General features: G+C 39.6%; 1 protein-coding gene across 1 annotated transcript in view; it reads left to right on the forward strand.

Annotated features, from left to right (window-relative positions):
• Cngb3 (cyclic nucleotide gated channel subunit beta 3) overlaps nt 1-19,262 on the forward strand; it is a 170,418-nt gene that overhangs the window by 144,600 nt on the left and 6,556 nt on the right. The window contains exon 15 of the mRNA XM_052717246.1: nt 1,230-1,348. Coding sequence (XP_052573206.1) covers nt 1,230-1,348 — 119 coding nt within the window. The remainder of the gene's footprint in view (nt 1-1,229; nt 1,349-19,262) is intronic.

Genomic DNA, 19,262 nt, shown 5'->3' on the forward strand with positions numbered 1-19,262 from the left:
ATCACATGGGTACATTTTAGTCAACCACAAAGACAAGCAAAATATCTCCACAAGTCCATCTGTATCTTCAGTTCAAAGTTGTTTTTAGGTTGGCTTCGGGGGAGAGTAGAAAAGGAACATATGTATGTATATGGCATACACTCATGTGTGTACGCATGCTGATGTGTGTGGTTTCATATTTGCAGATGAGCCTAATGTATGTATACGTGTGTGGACACCAAAAAGGTTGACATCAAAGGTCTTCCTACATCATTGTACATTTACTTCCTGAAGCAAAGTCTCTTATTAAACTTAGAGCTAACCAGCTCAGCTTGTCTAGCTACCCAGGCTGCCCAGGGAACCTCCTGTCTCTATTTGCTGAGCACTGCAATTATAGCCAGGCCATCATGCTTGCCTGGCTTTTACATAAGTGTTGGGGATCTGAACTTCAGCCTTTGTGCTTTCACAAGAAGAACTTTATTCCCTTCAGCCATCTTCCCAGTCTGTTTACATAATTCTTAGATGGGATTGGACATATAACTACATGAATACCTGTGGCTCATATTTTAGTTTAGACAGTAGGTACATATCAAAAAAAATCATTGTATTTACACTAAATGTTTAAAATATCTGCCTATGGTCTTGTGCACTTCCCTATTTTATTCATACTTGAATATCCATACTGCCTCAGAGGTAGAAAATACACCATTGATCAGTAACTATACACACATTCCAGGAGATAAATTGTTAGTTGTTGCTCTGACCTTGAAATTCAGCAAATACAAACAAGAACTTCGTGAAAACAGCTGCACTGACACTGACTTTCAATATGGAATAAGAGCGTCAAGGTCTTCTGTTTCCCAAATCACACCTCAGTGACACAGGCAGAAGACAAGTTGGACTTTGAATGGCTGAAACTCAGGCTCTTTTGTTACACAGAGCATCTTCTTTAGGGCCAAGCAGAGGAGACCAAAGTCAGAAGACTCAACTGTCCATATGATCAGTTACATTTTCTGCCCTTGCCCAGTGACCAGTGCATCTTCTCATGTCTTGTGATGATTTGCAGGGCTCATACAGTGGAAAGTACTGTCTTCCAGCACTCTAACTACCCCAGGTCTTAAAATAAATACTTTCACAGTGATATTCCCTGCTTCCTTTATTTGTATTTGCTCCTCTATAAGATCTTCATTTGGGTTATAATTGTTAAAAAATAAAATGACTACAATTTCCTTTTTTCATATGGCATTTAGGGAGAAATTGGTAAGGAAATGTACATCATCAAGCATGGAGAAGTCCAAGTTCTTGGAGGCCCTGATGGTGCTCAAGTTCTGGTTACTCTGAAAGCTGGAGCAGTATTTGGAGAAGTCAGGTATCTGAGAGACACCTTGTAAATATCTAAGGCCATCATTTGTCATAAAAGGACAACCTTAGGTTACAAAATAAATTTCTACTCAAGTTTATCAAATGTCTGATGTTCTGCTGAAAGCATTGGAAAACTGAGGATGTTCACATTTCCTTCACTTTTTTAACCCTTCTCTCAAAATAACAGAAGAAAGCAGGTTACGCTCTTCAGTACTAGAACCTAGGCCGGCGCCTGGCTTACAAATGATGCTCAATGGATGCTGAATTAACATGCACATTAGTGAATGAATAGACAGTGGGAGAGTTCACTGTTAGAAGACTTTTGTTAGGCCAACATAGGGGTTTTGAGTAGGTTAGTACTGTGATCATGAATGTGGGACCAAGCTGCCACAGTCAAAAGCCCAGTTGATTCACCTGTTGACTTTGTTCTTTACATGACCCTACTCTTCTTCAGTTCCTTCAGCTTAGTAATTAGAGTTACAATAATGTATATAGTAGAAGTTGGTAAATTAGGTTAATTTGTTTAAAATATTCTGAGTCTCTCATCTAATTTTTACTCAATAAGTATTAGCTAGTGTTACCATTGTTTCCTATTGGCCAGGAGAATGTAAGTATAGAACAGAATAGAATGAATAGGGAAATTCCCAAGAGCAAGAATATAAACAGTAAATTTAGACATGAGGTGAGCTAACACTTCCATGCATTATTGCATTTAAATTTATTTATTATTCATCCAAAATGTATTCACAAGCCGGGTGGTGGTGGCACATGCCTTTAATCCCAGCACTTGGGAGAGTCACGCAAATCTCTGTGAGTTCAAGGCCAGCCTGGTCTACAGAGTGAGATCCAGGAAAGGTGCCAAAACTACACAGAGAAAACCTGTCTCAAAAAAAAAAAATGTATTCACTAAGTGCCTAGCACATGCTAGATTGTGAAGTATCACTCAGAACTCAGGGAATGTACTTTAAGAAGAATAGACAAATTGTTGTCCTTTATTAAGGTAAGAAGAAACTGAGAAAAGTTATACAATTAACTAATAGGGCAAATTCACACTGCAATATGTTATGAATGTAGAAGATTGTAAGAAACTGGTAAGGGAGTCTACTGTAGATCAAGTAGTTGAGGATGGACACTCAATACAAAATATTTGCCCTGGGCTTTGAGGCAGTAAATAAATACGGAGCCATTTAGAAATCAGCAAGAACCCAAACATAGAACAATCTAATCTGGTCTATGGACAGGTAAATCATCGCAGCAGGTAAACAATGAACAAGGAAAGACATCCTGGCAAGTTGAGACCAAAGGTTGAACAAGGACTAGGTTACTGAAGGCCTTTTAGACCATGGTAAGAAATTTATGTTTTATTCTCCTGAGTACTAACCAGGCCTGACCACGCTTAGTTTCCAATATTAGACAAGATCAGACATATTCAGAGTGGCATGGGTATAAATGTGCTCGTCTCAATATGAATGGATGTCAGTAAAGGGTTTTAGGGAAAAGAATTGTGCAATCAGTGTGATTTTAAAAGACAGAGCCACCAGATCTGTGGAACAGAGACAAGAGACAGGTGAGAAGGCAACCCAGGAAACCAATTACACATGAGCTGCAGTGATCCAGTAAAAGACGGCAGGGCCTTGAACTACAAAGCTGGTGCTTAAAAGCAGAAAGTAACACACTGACAAGTAGTTATTAATTATCTCACATTGAGAAAGTTGTTATTTCAAATTGCCTAGTGTCTTGACCAGAATAAGAGCAGCCATGAGTGACAAAAGTGACACACTAACCCAAGTCCTCATGGGTAAGTATCCGACGATCTCATCATCCCACAGAAGGCATTTGATACGTCCAACTTCACAGCAGCTAAGAAGTTGCCTGAGTTTCAGAGATACAGACGATTTCAGGTGAATTCATATAAATATGTGGGTTTCCTTAGAATGCTGAAGCATATTAACCTTCTGGTGGTAATATGGCTTTGTTTTTAAATATTTTCCTCTTTCTTAACAACTAGATGGGCACATTGTTGACCTGCACTGGAGTAGTGGGAGAAAAACTTTTTAAGACTATCCAAGACCTGTATTCTTAGTCTGTTTTCCATGACTTCCTTACAGGAAGTGCTTTCAAATGTAATTTAATATTTCTGTGATTTAATAATCACTGTTATCTTCAAGGCCATAAAATATACAACAAATCTAGTCTGAGACATTACAGAAATTAATTAGCTGGCCTTCCCGAGGACTGTATTCCCTGAAAAGTAAAGCTTGTAAGTGCAAGTACATTAATTGCTGATATTATCGTCACAGGAGGAAATAGCCCAAGAATAGAATCCAGGTGTTGCTGGGTTAGCACTAAAGTAAGCCTGCGCTCCTGACTCCAGCACTGTCAGTCCCTCAGCCATTTGGGCTTCAAAAGCCAAGTTGAAACAGTAAGGCAGACATTCTCTAAGCCTGCAAGAGTCTCCTTAATTCAAGCAAAGAGGAGATCTTGGCTGTGGTTGGAAAAAAAAGAAGAAGAAGGATATGTCTGCCTTTCCCAGATGCTCACAGACTTCACAGGCCCACATCTGTCCCCCAGCCCTAGGCTCCAGTCATGTATTCCAGATGGAGGCCTGTCTGCCAAGCATCCAGACACTGGAAATATCTGGTAATAGTGTTTACTACTCAGAAATGCTGTGACCTTTGTTAAAAACGAGCTAAATCTAGCACTGTCACGTAGCTTTTTTACAGACTTATTTTTTCTAAGGAAAACCTAAGAAAGAAAAGGATGCAGGTATTTCAAGGACATTATATATTAATGCAAAAGCCCACCGCTAAAATATAGATTTACAGCCTGTCATGGAGAAAATTCAGACTACACTCCAAATAACATCCAAAAGTACTAACACCCTATGCTTGTAAGTGCAAGTACATTAATTGCTAAAAAAGAGAGAGAAAGAGAGAGAGAAGGCCCAGGTCTGCCTGTTCTGATTCCATTCTCACCCTCACAAGTATGTGCAATGTCAAGTCTTACTTACCATATGGATTTAAGCATGTCTCCTTGGCCATCTGTATCTGCTAAGATCTCGTTTTTTCTTGAAATGATTGGATTTATACCCTTGTATTTCTCTCATGATTCTAGTAGACCTCCTAGAAAGGTCCGGAAGTAAGAAACTACTGCTTCCCTCAAGGGCCTCAGTAAATGAAAGGTTCCATCCCAAAGGCTTAAATGTTTGGGTTGTGAGTAATGATGAGCATATGGGCATTTCTCACAGTAGAATACCATCCCTTGGAAGATTCCCACTGATACGTCAAGAGCTGATTCAAATGGCATCTCTTTAAAACCATCTTTTCAACATCCCAAAACAGATCATAGCTCCTTGTTCTTTGCTTCCATGGCATTTCATTCACTATATTACAATTATACTAATTCCTAGTTAATTTGCTTAGACAGATTTTTCAAGAGATTGTATTGTTAAAATGTAAGAACTAGAAAGTATTCATCTCTATATTACCAGCATCTACATGTAACCTATACAGTTCATAATAGTTTTTATTTATATCCTGCCTATATTAAAAATAATGACAAATCCAACCATATGATTAAATATTCAAGTTCAACTATCAAAGTATTCATAGGAAGCTATAGAATACAAGTGCCACACAGGGCCATTATGTCTTTCAGATCCGGCAAGTGTTTGAAGCTACTTTGTGTGTTAACTAATCCTTCACTGTAACAATGCCAGAGGTAATTAACTTGTAACAAGAAAAGGTTTGAGTGGATTCATGGGTTGGAAGTTCTGCTCCATGGTCAATTAACTCTGTTGCTATTAGCCCATGTCAAGACAATACAGCAGGACAGGACCATGTGGCAAAGTAACATTGTTTATTTCATGGCTGAAGTCAAAAGAAAGGGGGAGAGGGTTAAAGTCCCACAGTCCCCCTCAAATCACAACCCTAATAATCTGAAGAGTTCATGCTGACTCTTTTTTTTTTTTTTTTTTTTTAAGTTTCAAGACAGGATTTCTTTGTGTAGCCTCGGCTGTCCTGGAACTCATTCTGTAGACCAGGCTGACCTTGAACTCAGATATCCAGCTGCCTCTGCCTGTGAGTACTGGGATTAAAGGCATGTGCCACCAACACCTGGCAAGTCTTTCTCATATGGATTTCTGGGGGGGACACTTAGAATACAAATTACCAAGGGCTGAAGACAGAACTTTCACTACTCTTCAAGGGAAGATGGAAACAATTATGAGTGCAAATTGATCAGTTCTGCAGTTCCTACTGCAGAAAAAGGGTTAGTCACCTGATTGTTACAGTGAGATAAAGGGTGGTCTCCATAAGGTATGTCCATATGCTAACCTTCAAAAATCTGTGAGTATGTCCTTATTTGGAAAAGGGATATTTGAGGATATCCTAGAGATGAGGATCTTGCTGGGTGTGGTGGCATACCACTTTAATCTGAACATTTGAGAGGCAAAGGGAGGCAGATCTCCATGCATTAGAGTCCAATCTGGTCTACATAGTGAGTTCTAGAACAGACAGGGCTATATAATAGAAAGACCCTGTCAAAAAATAAAATTAAGAAATAAGGAGATCATCCTACATTATTTGAAGGGATCTCTGTCCTGGCCAGTTTCATGTCTACTTGACACAAGCTAGAGTCATCTGAAAGATGGGGACCTCAGTTAAGAAATTGCCTCAAGACACTGCCAGCTCAGAGCAATTTGCTCTGTGCAAGAAGAGAAGAAGCCACAGCCTGTGGCACTGGGCTGTCAGGCACCATTATGGTGAGCAAATATATGGGGTATGAGAGGGAAAGAGGCAGAGAGAGATTCATGCCCTACAGAAAGAGACAGATCTGAAGAGGTGAAGGCGGTAAAGAACAGACTAATGTGGGAGGCCATCTGGCCACCCAGGGACATGGTGTCATCAGGTCCTGAGCTACTGCCAAGGGCCCTGTCTGGGTCTGTGGACCTACAGCAGCCATTGTCATGTAGATGTCTTTGGCCCCTGTTACCACTGAGGGCCATGAGGAGTCCTGGGGTCTGGGCATGCCACAACAGGGACTATCCTAATCTGATTGGCATGGGCTATTGCACAGGGCCATGGTGTCGTCCAGGCTTGAGCTGCAGCCATGGGCCATATGTGAGTCTGTGGCCATACTGTAGTCAGGGTCTGTGTTGATGTCCATGGCACCTGTCACCATTGGGGGTCATGTGGATGCCCAAAATCTGGGCCCCAACCTGGGGCCTTGCTGGGGCCAAAGGACCACTCTGCAAATAGGGTGATGCCAATATAAGTGGCCTGCTCTGCCACTTGGGACCATGGTACCATCTGGGCCCAGGCTGCTTTCGAGGACCTTGTCTGGGTCTGTCGTCCTCCAACAGCTGGGGTCAGTGATAATATCCATGGCCTGAGTCACCACCCTTCTATGGCCTCTGCATTGGCTCCTACCTCCAGGTTCCAGCCCTGCTTGAGTACCTGTCCTGACTCCCTGCAGTGTGGACTATGATGTGGAAGTATAAGCCGAATCAACGCTTCACTCCTGTCATAGTTCATGTTTCTATTGCTGTAAAGAGATACTATGACCATGGAAACTCTCATAAAGGAAAACATTTCACTGGGGCTGGCTTACATTCAGCAGATTAGTCCATTATTGTCATGGTGGGAAGCATGGCAGAGTGCAGGCAGACATCGTGCTGGAGGTGGTCTGAGAGTTCGACATCTGGATCTTCAGGCAACAGGAAGGAAGAATGAACTTCTGAAACCTCAATGCCCACCATAGTGACACACTTCCTCCAACAAGGCTACACCTATTCCAACAAGGCCACACCTCCTAATAGTGCTCCTCCCTATGAGCCTATGGGAGCCATTTTCATTCAAACTCCCATACCTCCCCAACTTGCTTTTGGTAATGGTGTTTCATCATAGGAATAATAACCCTAATTAAGACAGCCTTCATTAGGTCCAGCTGTAGGACACTTTTGAAATTAGTGATTGATAGGGGAGGACCCAGTCCCTTATGGGTGGTACTATCCCTGCACTGGTGGTCTTAAATTCTATAAGAAAACAGGCTAAGTAAGCCATGAGAAGCAAGCTCGCAAGCAGCACTCCTCCATGGCCTCTACATCAGCTCCTGCCCTGCTTGAGTTCTTGTGGTGACTTCCTTCAGTGATGAACTATGATGGAAATGTAAGGCAAATAAGTCCTTTCCTCTCCAAGTTCCTTTGGTCATGGTGTTTCATCATAGCAATAGAAACCATAACTAAGTTAGGCGGTAGTGGCACACGCCTTTAATCCCAGCACTTGGGAGGCAGAGGCAGGTGGATCTCTGTGAGTTCCAGGCCAGCTTGGTCTACAGAGTGAGATCCAGGACAGCCAAGGCTACAAAAAGAAACCCTGTCTCAGAAAAAAAAAAGTAAAGAAAAGAAAAGAAACCATAACTAAGACATTCTCCAATCCAATAACAAGTGTTTTTATGAAAGACAGAAAGAGAGTAAGTTCTAAGACTGAGGCAGGAACTGCAGTAATGCAGGCAAGAAATGCCTGCATATGCATGGCAGATACAAGAAGTATTCCAGTAGAGTCACTGGATGAAGCACAGCCTAGTTGGCACCTTAACTTTGAACTTAACTTTGTAAAGTAAATTTTTGTAGCTGTAGGGCACTATTTGGTGGTAATTTATTACAGTAGCTATAGGAAATTAACATAATATCAAAACCTTTATAATTTAACATTTGACGTTTTAGTGGAAACAAAGAAAAGATGTGCCTGCCATATTCCTGTGCTTCACCTGACATGACTAGTCCACATCTAAGTATGTCTCAAGTCACTGACATATTATCTTCAACAATGCTGCCACTTTGGGTACGCCAAGCCATTTCCTCATCTGACCAGATGTCTCCTAACCCTGTCTCAAAAAAAAATGAAAGAAAAAAAAAAGAGGTCTTATTCTGGCCTACAAAATCCTACAGCATCTAGCCTTGTCTACCTGTCTACTTCAGATTACATGTTTAATCAAGGCATCCTGCTAATCTCTCCCAGTTCCTTGACTGTGCACACTCTGTCCAGCTACAGGGAGTCATTTGCACAGGCTGTTACTTCTGCCTATATACTTTTCCCACCCATCTCCTCCACTACCCTCCTTCTCTACATATCAGCTTATTTGGAGTCTTCCTGGATTCCCCACTGGAAGGACACCCAGGTCACCTTGTTATATTTTCATTTCAAATTATATTCACTTTTTTGGACCATTTATCATTGTAGCTGGGGGCTGGAGAGATGGCTCAGCCATTAAAGGCTAGGCTCACAACCAAAAATGTCATTGTAGCTGGATGTTCATTGGTGCATTTATTTCTTTGTCACTCTCCCCCCACCCCCACCCCGCAACTGGAAGTATTAGGACAGCCACTTATGGCTGTTCCAACTGTTTTCTCTACCCTGTAAGTACTAAAGGAGGAAGGAGAGCTGGAATGCAGCCCACACTCCACTCCTGGGCCGTGAGCCCCAGCTACTGTGCTCAGTTACACCTCTGTGCTTTTACTTTGTAAAAAAAGGAATTCTTCCACCTAAGATTTGTACAGTACAGCATATTCCCAGAAATGTAGCACAAATGGTTAGGTCTTATTAATGAAAACAAACAGGAGCCAGGTATTGGGTTGAACGCTGAAAGATCAGAGAAACAGAACAGACCACTGCTAACTTCACCTTGCCAACTTCTCAGCTGGTCTTGTTTCCTCAGACAGGAAGCCTCTGAGTCCTCATCCGAATGGATCTCAGCTGAACTGCTGCTAAAAGCTAAAATCTTAAAAAGGGCTCTAGTTCCTGGTCCTCACGCCTTATATACCTTTCTGGTTCTTGCCATCACTTCCTGGGATTAAAGGCATGTGTCACCATGCCTGGCTGTTTCCAGTGTGACTTTGAACTCACAGAGATCCAGATAGATCTTTGCCTCCGAATGTTAGGATTAAAGCGTGTGTACCACCATTTTCTGACCTCCATGTCTAATCTAGTGGCTGTTCTGTTCTCTGACCCTCAGATAAGTTTTTTAGGATACACAGTATATCAACCATACAGAAACATCGCATTTCTTTAATTTGCACAGACATTGCACAGGCACCCAAGGTCTAGTAGATCCCACTGACTGTACAAATGCATGCTCGCTTTTGTCATAACTTCGTAGTCAGCCTTGTGCCCCTTGTCATTACTAAAAATAGCATTGCTGGATTTATCTTTGTAAAATTACTTCATTGTTCTTTGAAGTTATTTCTTTCAGGCTTATTCCCCAAAGTGGAATAAGTAGGCCAAAAGGTAGAAGCATTTTGTAATTCCTCAAGTATATGAGCAGATAATTTCCAAAAAACAGTGAGCCTATGTACAATACAATTAACAATGTATAGCTCTTTTCCCACAGCATTGCTGACTTTGCTTTATTTTTCCCATTTGTTTTTAATTTTAATAGGTTGTTCTAATTTGCATTCCTCTAAATAGTACCTGGAAGAGAACAGGTAGCCAATAAATATTGGCAGAGTGAATTCCTTTGCTAGGAGCCAATTCATGTTCATAAATGTGATCATTTACCGTCTACATGTCACTCACTTTCTGCTCCTTTTATCATCACATATTACAAGTTATTTGGAAGAATTGGATGGTCTAGATAATTTGATTTTCATTCAAAATATTTAAGTACTGACTTTTCTGGTCAAACTGCCCATTCTGAGGAATTATTCTTTTTATTTATATTAACTCTATATCACTGTGAAAAGGTCAAATATTTTGAAAACTAATTTTGTTTTTCTCTTCATTCTGTTTCTATTTTTTCCTGAATAATTTTTAAAGATGCATACCAGAGAAACATCTAGGTCTTCAGACACTTGTATTTTTAATGCTTAATTGAAATATGTCTTCTTTTTATGAAAGGCAGATAATTAATATGTGTGTTAGCAAGGATAAGAACACTTAATAGTAGGGAATAAAACCTTGCATTTCCAATCTTTTCCTGTCTCAACCATGAACAAAACCTGAGTTGTAAAATGTACTTATACTTTCACCATGCCCTCCATAGTGTGGTATCTGGCCGTATAGAACCCTTTTTGCTGCACCATGTGCCTGTGAACAGTTATACAATCAGTATCATTTTTTACACCATGTGTTCAAATACTTTCAAAATAACTCAATACAATGCTAAAATAGACTCTTCACTGCCATTTGGAGCATAATTCTTTTTTAATGTGCATGTATATGTCTGTATACATGTATGTCATATGTTTGCAGGTGCCATAGAGACCGGAAGGTATCAGATTCTCTGGTACTAGAGTTACAGGTAGTTTGTGAGCTACCTGACATGGATGCTGGGAACCAAACTCAGGTTCTCTGAAAGAGCAGAAAGTGCTCTTAACCACTCAGTGGTCTCTTTATCCCCAAGTCAGACCTTGACATACATTATCAAAACAACCTGACTCTTTTCTTAATGTCTATTGACATATGTATGTGATTAAGAACGATAACAGTGATATAACTAGCATCACTAGAATTTTCATACAAGTAGAGACCTTTGACTTGAAATTAGTTCTTATCTTGGATTTTAACTGCAATGATAAAATCCAAGTGTGTGTATGTGGGGGGGGGGTGATGATACACACACCACACAACTGTGTAAGTGCATGCACTTGTGTGTGCTTATACAGAGCCCAGAACAGGACATGAGGTATCTTCTTTCATCACTTTCCACCTGACTGCCCTGAGATGGGGTCTTTCACTGAACCAGAAGCTTGCATTTTTAGCTAAACGGGTTAGCTAGTGAGCTTTCAGGATCTGCTTAGCTCTGCACCTCAGTGCTGGGGTTACAGTCAATCTCAACCTTGCCTGGTTTTTGGTTTGTTTTTTAATGTGAGTGCTAGGGATTTGAACTTAGGTCCTCATATTTTCAGAACAAAGCATCACTTAATGGATCCTAGACTATGGCAAGAACCAACCAAAGAATTCAAACCAAATGAACATCATCATTAAGAAAATGTTGGGACTTAGTTTTGAAAAGAAAAGCACTTTTAAAATTAAAAGCTTTAGAAAAAGTAAATGAAATTGTTAGTCACCATGATTCCAAAGAAATGGTCTAATGTACTCTCATTAGATAAGTATTTTCTTAACAAAGCATCCTTGCAAAGCATTCCTTTGACACTTAAAGGGAAGTTAATATACAAATTATATACTGATAGTGCATGCTATTCTATTTCTTTGCACTCCTCCTTATATCTTTACCCAGATTCTTCATTCTTCATTCACTCAGCTATGGCCAATTCAACTCTGAAATCAAGACCTGACAGAGAAATTGAACCAGGTAGTTGACAGCTGTGAAATCTAAGCTCTCCGACTTTGTTAAAAATTCAAGTGCACGAAGTTCTTCAAAATAATTTTTTTAAAAAAACTAGGCTACCATGTGCTTGCCATTTGGCACATACTTGATGAATATCAAAGTATCCAAAAAGAGCAAGACGCCCAGGCAGAGGTGACCCCAGAACAGCCTCTGATGTTTGGTCACCAGCAAAAATTCTGTGAGAATTTATTCTTAGTCAAGTTGGAAAGTTGTCAGGGAACAAAGTGTTTCCTGATAAGATTGACAAAGTCCCAGGAAAAGTCCACAGAGGTAATCTGAGCTCCTATCCCCAAATATAGCACAGCTGGAAATTTGCTTAATGAGAACAAATATTTGAAGTTTGAGTCTCTTTCTCAACACTGGAGATGATGCTTTCCTCACAGATGGCATTTAGAATTAGTTATTTCTATTGTAGGAAATAATTCTACATGAGAAAATGCATTTAAGACTAGAAATGTCTTTCTTTTAGAAACAGTTCTATTTCCTGTAGTCATCAAAGCATTAATGCTTCTGAGTTGTGTAAGAGAGCTGACTAAATGTACACCCCCTCCATGCCAAGATTTGTGGGTAAGACTTGTCTGAAAGTATTTGTCTGAAGCAGCTCCTTTTCCTCCACCAAATTCAGCCACAGGGATGCATAATTATCTTACAGGACTGTAATGCATTAATTGGATTAATATACAAAAACAACTTACAAACTCTGGTTCACAGTAAGCACTGGATAATGTTAACTAGGGATGCCACTATCACCAGTAATATTAATATTTGTTAGTCCAATTGTCTTCATATGCACTTACTCTTCTCCTAGCTACAAATAGCTTGAGGACCAATGCTAGTCATCTTTTTAACATCAGAACCAGCTCATTATGGTGTATATAATGTCTGAATAGTTTTTTACATATTCTTCACTTATGTTTGTTTTTCTCCTTTTCAAGTTATACAGTGAGATCTGTATCTTTTCCTGAAGGATTGCATGCCAAAGAATAATTATTTATATATGATCTCAAACACACACACACCACATCCTATTTATCAAAGTTCAATATGGAGTTGGATGTGTAGTTCCAAGGTACATCACTTGACTAGCACGCTTAAGGTCCAATTCAGTCCCCAGAACTGCACTAATAAACAGATAAGCCCATAAAAGGAATGCAATGCTTAGGGATTACTAGATCTCAAAATATTCTAAATGGTCTTGTGGATAACTGCAGGGCAACACAAAGACAGCTGGGTTTCTGGAATGCACTGTACTGACTAACTCTGCTCCACCTAGCATGATACTCTTACTGAATTGTGTTGGAAAACAGTATATAGCTAGCACTGATATCCTTTTCTATACTCTCCCTTGTATCTACTCAGAGAATATGGCTCCTTCCATCACTTCATAGAGTGGCCTCTTTATTAAGTCCTTCAGGAGATATTTCTGACTTCAAAATATTTACTTTTATAGTTCAAATGACTTAACGCCAAATTTAAACCCCCCCCATGGCCAAGTTTAACTATAAAATAAATTTCACTTAAGTTCCCATTATTTTTCTTATGTTTCCACATTCATCACTTAGTCTTTTATAGTCTATTGTCCCCCGTGAGTGCTTCTAAATAGAGTGACTCTGATAGACAGCACTGTGGAGGGCACTGCACAAACTCAGGGGTCTCCAACCACATCGTACTTTGTATGTTCAGTACACAATTTTACAATTTCATGTGTGTTTGCAATGATGCAAAGCTTGAAATCAGTAAGTGATTAGAGACTACCTGCACATTACAGCTCTTTCTGAAAAAAAATATGTACACACATACATATGCACAATATATATGCCAAGGCTTCTTACACTTTTTCCACTCATGACCCTTTTAGCCTTGTGACTTTTTTACATGACCAAAGATAAGTAGGAATACAAAATAAGTATGAAAATCAAATATTTATTGGTAACCATAAAAAAGATGTATTTATTAAGACAGGGTATAGTTGGTAGTTTTTTTTCTCTTTGTTCTTTGGGAGGCCCACCACCCAGCTCCCAAATAAATACTCAGAGAGACTTATTCTTACTTATAAATGCCCAGCCTTAGCTTGGCTTGTCTCTAGCCAGATTTTCTTAAGTTATCCCAACTACCTTTTGCCTCTGGGCTTTTACTTTTCTCTATTGTATATATCTTTCTTTGCTTCTCACTCTGTGGCTTGCTATATAACTAGGTGGCTGGCCCCTGATGTCCTCTTCTCCTTCTCCTCCTTTTGCTCTCCATCCTCTCTTCCCAGATTTCTCCTTCTATTTATTCTCTCTGCCTGCCAGCCCTGCCTATCCTTTCTCCTGCCTAGATATTGGCCATTCAGCTCTTTGTTAGACCATTAGATGTTTTAGACAGGCAAAGTAACACAGTTTCACAGAGTTAAACAAATACAACATAAAAGAATGTAACACATCTTTGCATCATTAAACAATTGTTCTACAGCATAAACAAATGTAACATATCTTCAACTAATATTCCACAACAAGGAGATCTCACTATGTAGCCCTGGCTGGCATGAAATTATGTTTGTTGACCAGGTTGACCTCAGACTTATAGAGATCCACCCGCTACTGCCTTCTGCATGCTAAGATTACAGGTATGCACTACCATTCACAGCCAAGAATTATGAAAAACAAAAAACAAAAACATTGTTTGGATGTAACTGAATGTCTTTATAATTAGTATATTAATTTATCATCTTTTTGATTATCTGCAATTGTACTTTTCTGTAAGAGTGTCTTGCAAAAGCCAAAATAAGGTAAACCACATTCAAATAATGTAGTATGTTTCTATGGATATGGCTTTGGTCTAAGAATTAAGTCTCCCTGGGCCTTGGTTACCTCATGTTTAATATAATAAAATATTACTTGTCTTAAAACAAACAATTATTTGTAATACTTATAACATTTACCTTTTATTAAGGCAATGGCAAATTTTCATATCTGTGAGGTAGGCATTCTTGTTTATGTCTACATAACATTAATTCCTGGCTAAATATCTGATACCAAAGGACAGAAGGCATCTACACTGTTTCCAAGGTTGATGGATATTGTAATTTCATATTCATCAATGCTGAGAGTACAGCAATATATAACACAAAATGACAGAACTATGTTTATGGTGATATTTTATTTGTACTGAAATGTGATTTTATTTGTATGTTAATAAATAAAGTTGCCTGGGGGTCAGAGCTATTAGCAAGCCATAGCAAAAGCTGGGCAGTGGTGGTGCACGCCTTTAATCCCAGCACTTGGTAGGCAGAGCTAGGCAGATCTCTGTGTGTTCAAGGATACAGCCAGCATTGGAGACACATGCCTTTAATCTCAATACCAACCATAGAAGACCTGGAGGTCTGTACAGACAGGCAGTGACTAGGAGGTCATGTGGTTGGGTTTACAACCAATGAGAAGGCAGAACAGAAACTCTATTAAAAAAGACAGACACAGGAAGTAGGTCTCTTGCGGAGTGGTAGGTCAGCAGCAGCAGGAAGGGTAAGGTTTGTAATCTCAGCTCTTAGCTATCGTTCTGACCTCTTGGCTTTCATCTCTGAATTGGCTCTGTGTTTCTTATTTAATAAGATGGTTACATCTACACATGTTTATGGATATTCCAGGAATTTTGAAAGTTCTGTCCTAATTCCATCCCAAATTGTATTTAAAAGTTGTCATGCAACTTAAATAGAAATTTTTAAATAAAGCATTCCAATGCAACTCAAAGATAGTGCTAATTTGATTTTTAGATACTGAGTAATAATGGTAGGAAAATATTTAGGTCTTTGTTTTCTATTTTTAAATTCTTATGTTTTTATAGGTGCATAAAACTTTGTATGAATAGTCAAAACATGTTAATTCATAATATACAATCATCTTAACTCTGACAGAGATGTGTTTCTGGCAAGCATTTGTCAGTGTGGTATGTCATTTCCAGTGAAGTCACATGATTGATATATTGTGTGTCTGATTTTGAATTAATTGTTATGTGATTAGAAATCTTTTCCTGGTCCCAAATTTTCACAACCACTCAATTCAGTCATGTGACCACATACAGGATCATAGCCCATAATGTAAGATGCTATGATATGTGCTATAGGCATATGTAAATATTCATCTTAGTCTGTTTTCTTTATTGTAACAAAATACTCAAACCTAGATAACTCTCGAGGAATAGAAATTATTTGGCTCTCAGTTCTCTGAAATTCTTCCCAAGCAGTGACATCTAAGTAGTGGCATTGCCTGAGACCCTTTTCTCAAATCATGAGATGGCTACTGTGTCACATAAGAGAGCAAGCATTTTGAGAAAGCAACTTTTTTTTTTTCTTTTTTTGAAACAAGCTCTCACTATGTAGCCCTGGCTAACCTTGAACTCACTGTGTAGACCAGGCTACCTTGGAACTCAGTGTTCTCTCTGCCTCTGCCTCCCTAGTGCTGGGATTAAAGGTGTGTGGCACCACACCCTGCTGGAGCTCCTTATTTTAATGAAGGCCCCAAATTCATCACCTAATTAGTACTCAAAGGCTTCACTTCCAAATTATATTAATGTATCAATTTAGGAATTATTTTCTAATACATGAATGTTGGAAAACACTTTCAAGCAACAGGTGTGTGTGTGTGTGTGTGTGTGTGTGTGTGTGTGTGTGTCCGTTGGTAGCTAACTTTTACACAATTTCTCTAATTACACTGACTCTCTGATATGTCCACAGAACTACTTCAGTTCCTGCACCCAGCTCTGAATGTCTACTTGTGTCTACTTGCATATCATAAACTATGGTTAAGAATTCATTAAGAGATCTTGCCTAGCGCAACCTTTTTCATAACTGCATATTAAGGAACACAAAAAGCCAGTCCTTTAAGGATAATCAGTTTCCTGTAGCAGATAGAAAGGGGTTTCTGTGTTCAGCAAAAGTAATTAGTAATGTGTTCATAAACAGGTATATGAGGTGATGATTTGGTTCCTAATTCTGCAGCCTTGTCACATAATGATACCATGCTTGATGATGTGCCTCTTCTATTCCCTCTCACTCTTCGAATACATTGTGGGGCTTTAGAGTTCCATGAATGAACAGAAAAATCAAAAAACGTCCTTAAACTATCTAATGTCACAGCAACAAATGGGTCCCGGATTAGAACAGATTCCTTTATTTCCTCAACTGTTGCTCAGTATAAGCTTCTTTCTAGCCTGGAGACATTTAACTGTAGCATCAGCTATTTGTCCTCTGGCATGGGGCCTTCGGGAAACGCTACATGGGGCTGTGGATATTGAGGGAGGGGCCCTCTTACTAAGCAATTTAATGAGTAAAACTTTCCACCAGTGGAATGCTGGGGAAGCATTTTGTGGGTAAGAGGAGAAAAAAAGATGCTATTTTAAACATTGCTGAGAGAGTTTGGGCAAAATCCATCTGGCAGACAAACTATTTCTTCCGTTCAGAAACTCATCAAGCACTCCAAACGTGCAACCTGTAGGCAAGTTTAATTAAAGCTTGAGAAATCTCAAAATAACCTGACATTTAAATATGTTATTTCCGTTCTCATATAGTTTGGCATGCTCACAGAGGTTCTCTGGGGTTCAGATTAAGCTCCCCAATGACATCCTGCCCTGACTAACTACTTGATTACTCTGTATTAAAAACCACAGGAGTGTGAATGAAACTGCCTTATCCGACCCATGTCCTCCCACTTAATAGACAAGCAGGAAGGCAGATAGAAACTTGAGTGAATGAGTTAGTAAGAAGATAATTGTCATAGATACTGTGATGGATGATAGGTAGATAGATCATACATACATACATAGAATGCTGCATAGACCTGTAGATAGACGAAGTAGAATTTGTTTCTTTTGTCTTCTCTAGAAAAAGCAGTCATCAACTAAAGTAAGCAAACATTAACACACTAACCCTGAAGGATTCTAAATATGCACATTCTGCCTTGAAGGAGTAATTTCATTCTTCAGTGATTTAGAGAGCCCTGGCCTTCCTACCCAGCCCCCATCTTCAGTGTTAGGTGCAGGTATTGTGTTGGGTCCCCTTCCTCCCCCTTTTCTTTCTGCTCTGGTGTTTGTTTCTTGTTTTGTTTTGACAGTGTATTGTTAGCAGCCCAGGCATAAAAGACTTGGGTTTCTGATCTGTATTTTTTTTTTTCTCCTTGAGAATTCTTTGAACACATCCTTCAGGGCAGGTCTCCTAGGAATGGATTCCCTCAGTTTTTGTTCATTTGAGGAAGTCTTTGCTTCTCCTTTATTTCTGAAGAATACTTTCACTTAATATAGAAGTACAGGTCACAGACTTTTCTTTCAACATTGAATATTTCACTCCACTATCTAGAGATGAGATTGATTTCTGGTAAGACATTTACTGCAGTCCTGGTCTATGTATAGTACAAGTATTTCCCCCTTTAACATTCTTTCCAGTTTATTCTTTGTCTTTGGTTTCCTGGAGTTTGAATATGATATGCTATGAGTGGTTGAGGGGTACTTGTTAATTCATTGGTTATATTTATCCTTCCTTTTCCCTTTTTTTATTGTTTAAGAATTTCATACATGTATATAATTTGTTTTGATCAAATCAACCCTGATTCTGTCGCTTTCCCCCTACCCCTTCCCATTTTTCCCTCTCAATTTCATGTGCTCTGTTTTAAACTTACTGAGTCCACTTACTGCTACCTGTATGTGCATGGGTAAGGGGCCACCTACTGGAGGCTGAGTAACCTCTACCACATCCGGCAGGGGGGGAATGCCTCTCCCTTCATCACTAGCCATCAATTGCCTATAGGTCTTCAGCTAGGATTGGGCCATCATGAGCCCACCCCCTCCATCCACGCTGAGATTTTGCTGACTTATGCATACAGTTATAGCCACTATGAGTTCATGTGTGCAATGGTCCTGTCATGTCCTGCAAATACTGTTTCACTAAAAATATTGGCTAGCTCCATGTCTTAGAATCTTTCTGCTGTCTCTTGATCCCACAATAACCCCTAAATCTTGGGGATAGGTTGTATATATTTACAACCGTGCACTCTGTAGTCTCTTATTCTCGTTGTGAGTCTCTGTATTAATGGCCATCTACCACAGAAGAAAGCTTCTCTGATGGAGGCATACAGATGCACTAATTACTTATCCACTTTGATGTTATCCAATCTCTACTTCTGTGGTTTGGTGTTTGGCATTCATTTTGGACAGCTCTTGACTATTATGCTTGAAATGTGTTCTGCTTTTCTTCTGTATCCTTCTGGTATTCTGGTTATGTGTATGCCTCATATTTCAAAGTGATCCCTAGGTCTTTGCATCCTTAGTTCAGCTCTGCTTGTTTCTCTGCATGTCAGTACGGAGACCTTCTATTAACCTGTCTTCAAGCTCACTGATTCTTCCCTGCTGTGGGATGTTCTGTATGGCAAATGCTTTGCTCTGATTGGTTAGTAAATAAAATACTGATTGGCCAGTAGTCAGGCAGGAGGAAGTATAGGTAGGACAAGGAGGAGAAGAATTCTGGGAAGTGGAAGGCAGAGTCAGAGAGACACTGCCAGCCGTCGCCATGACAAGCAGCATGTGAAGATGCCGGTAAGCCACGAGCCTCG

This window comes from Peromyscus californicus, unplaced genomic scaffold, assembly GCF_007827085.1.
Source record: "Peromyscus californicus insignis strain IS unplaced genomic scaffold, ASM782708v3 Scaffold_5__1_contigs__length_169319896, whole genome shotgun sequence".
NCBI classification, from domain to species: Eukaryota; Metazoa; Chordata; class Mammalia; order Rodentia; family Cricetidae; genus Peromyscus; species Peromyscus californicus.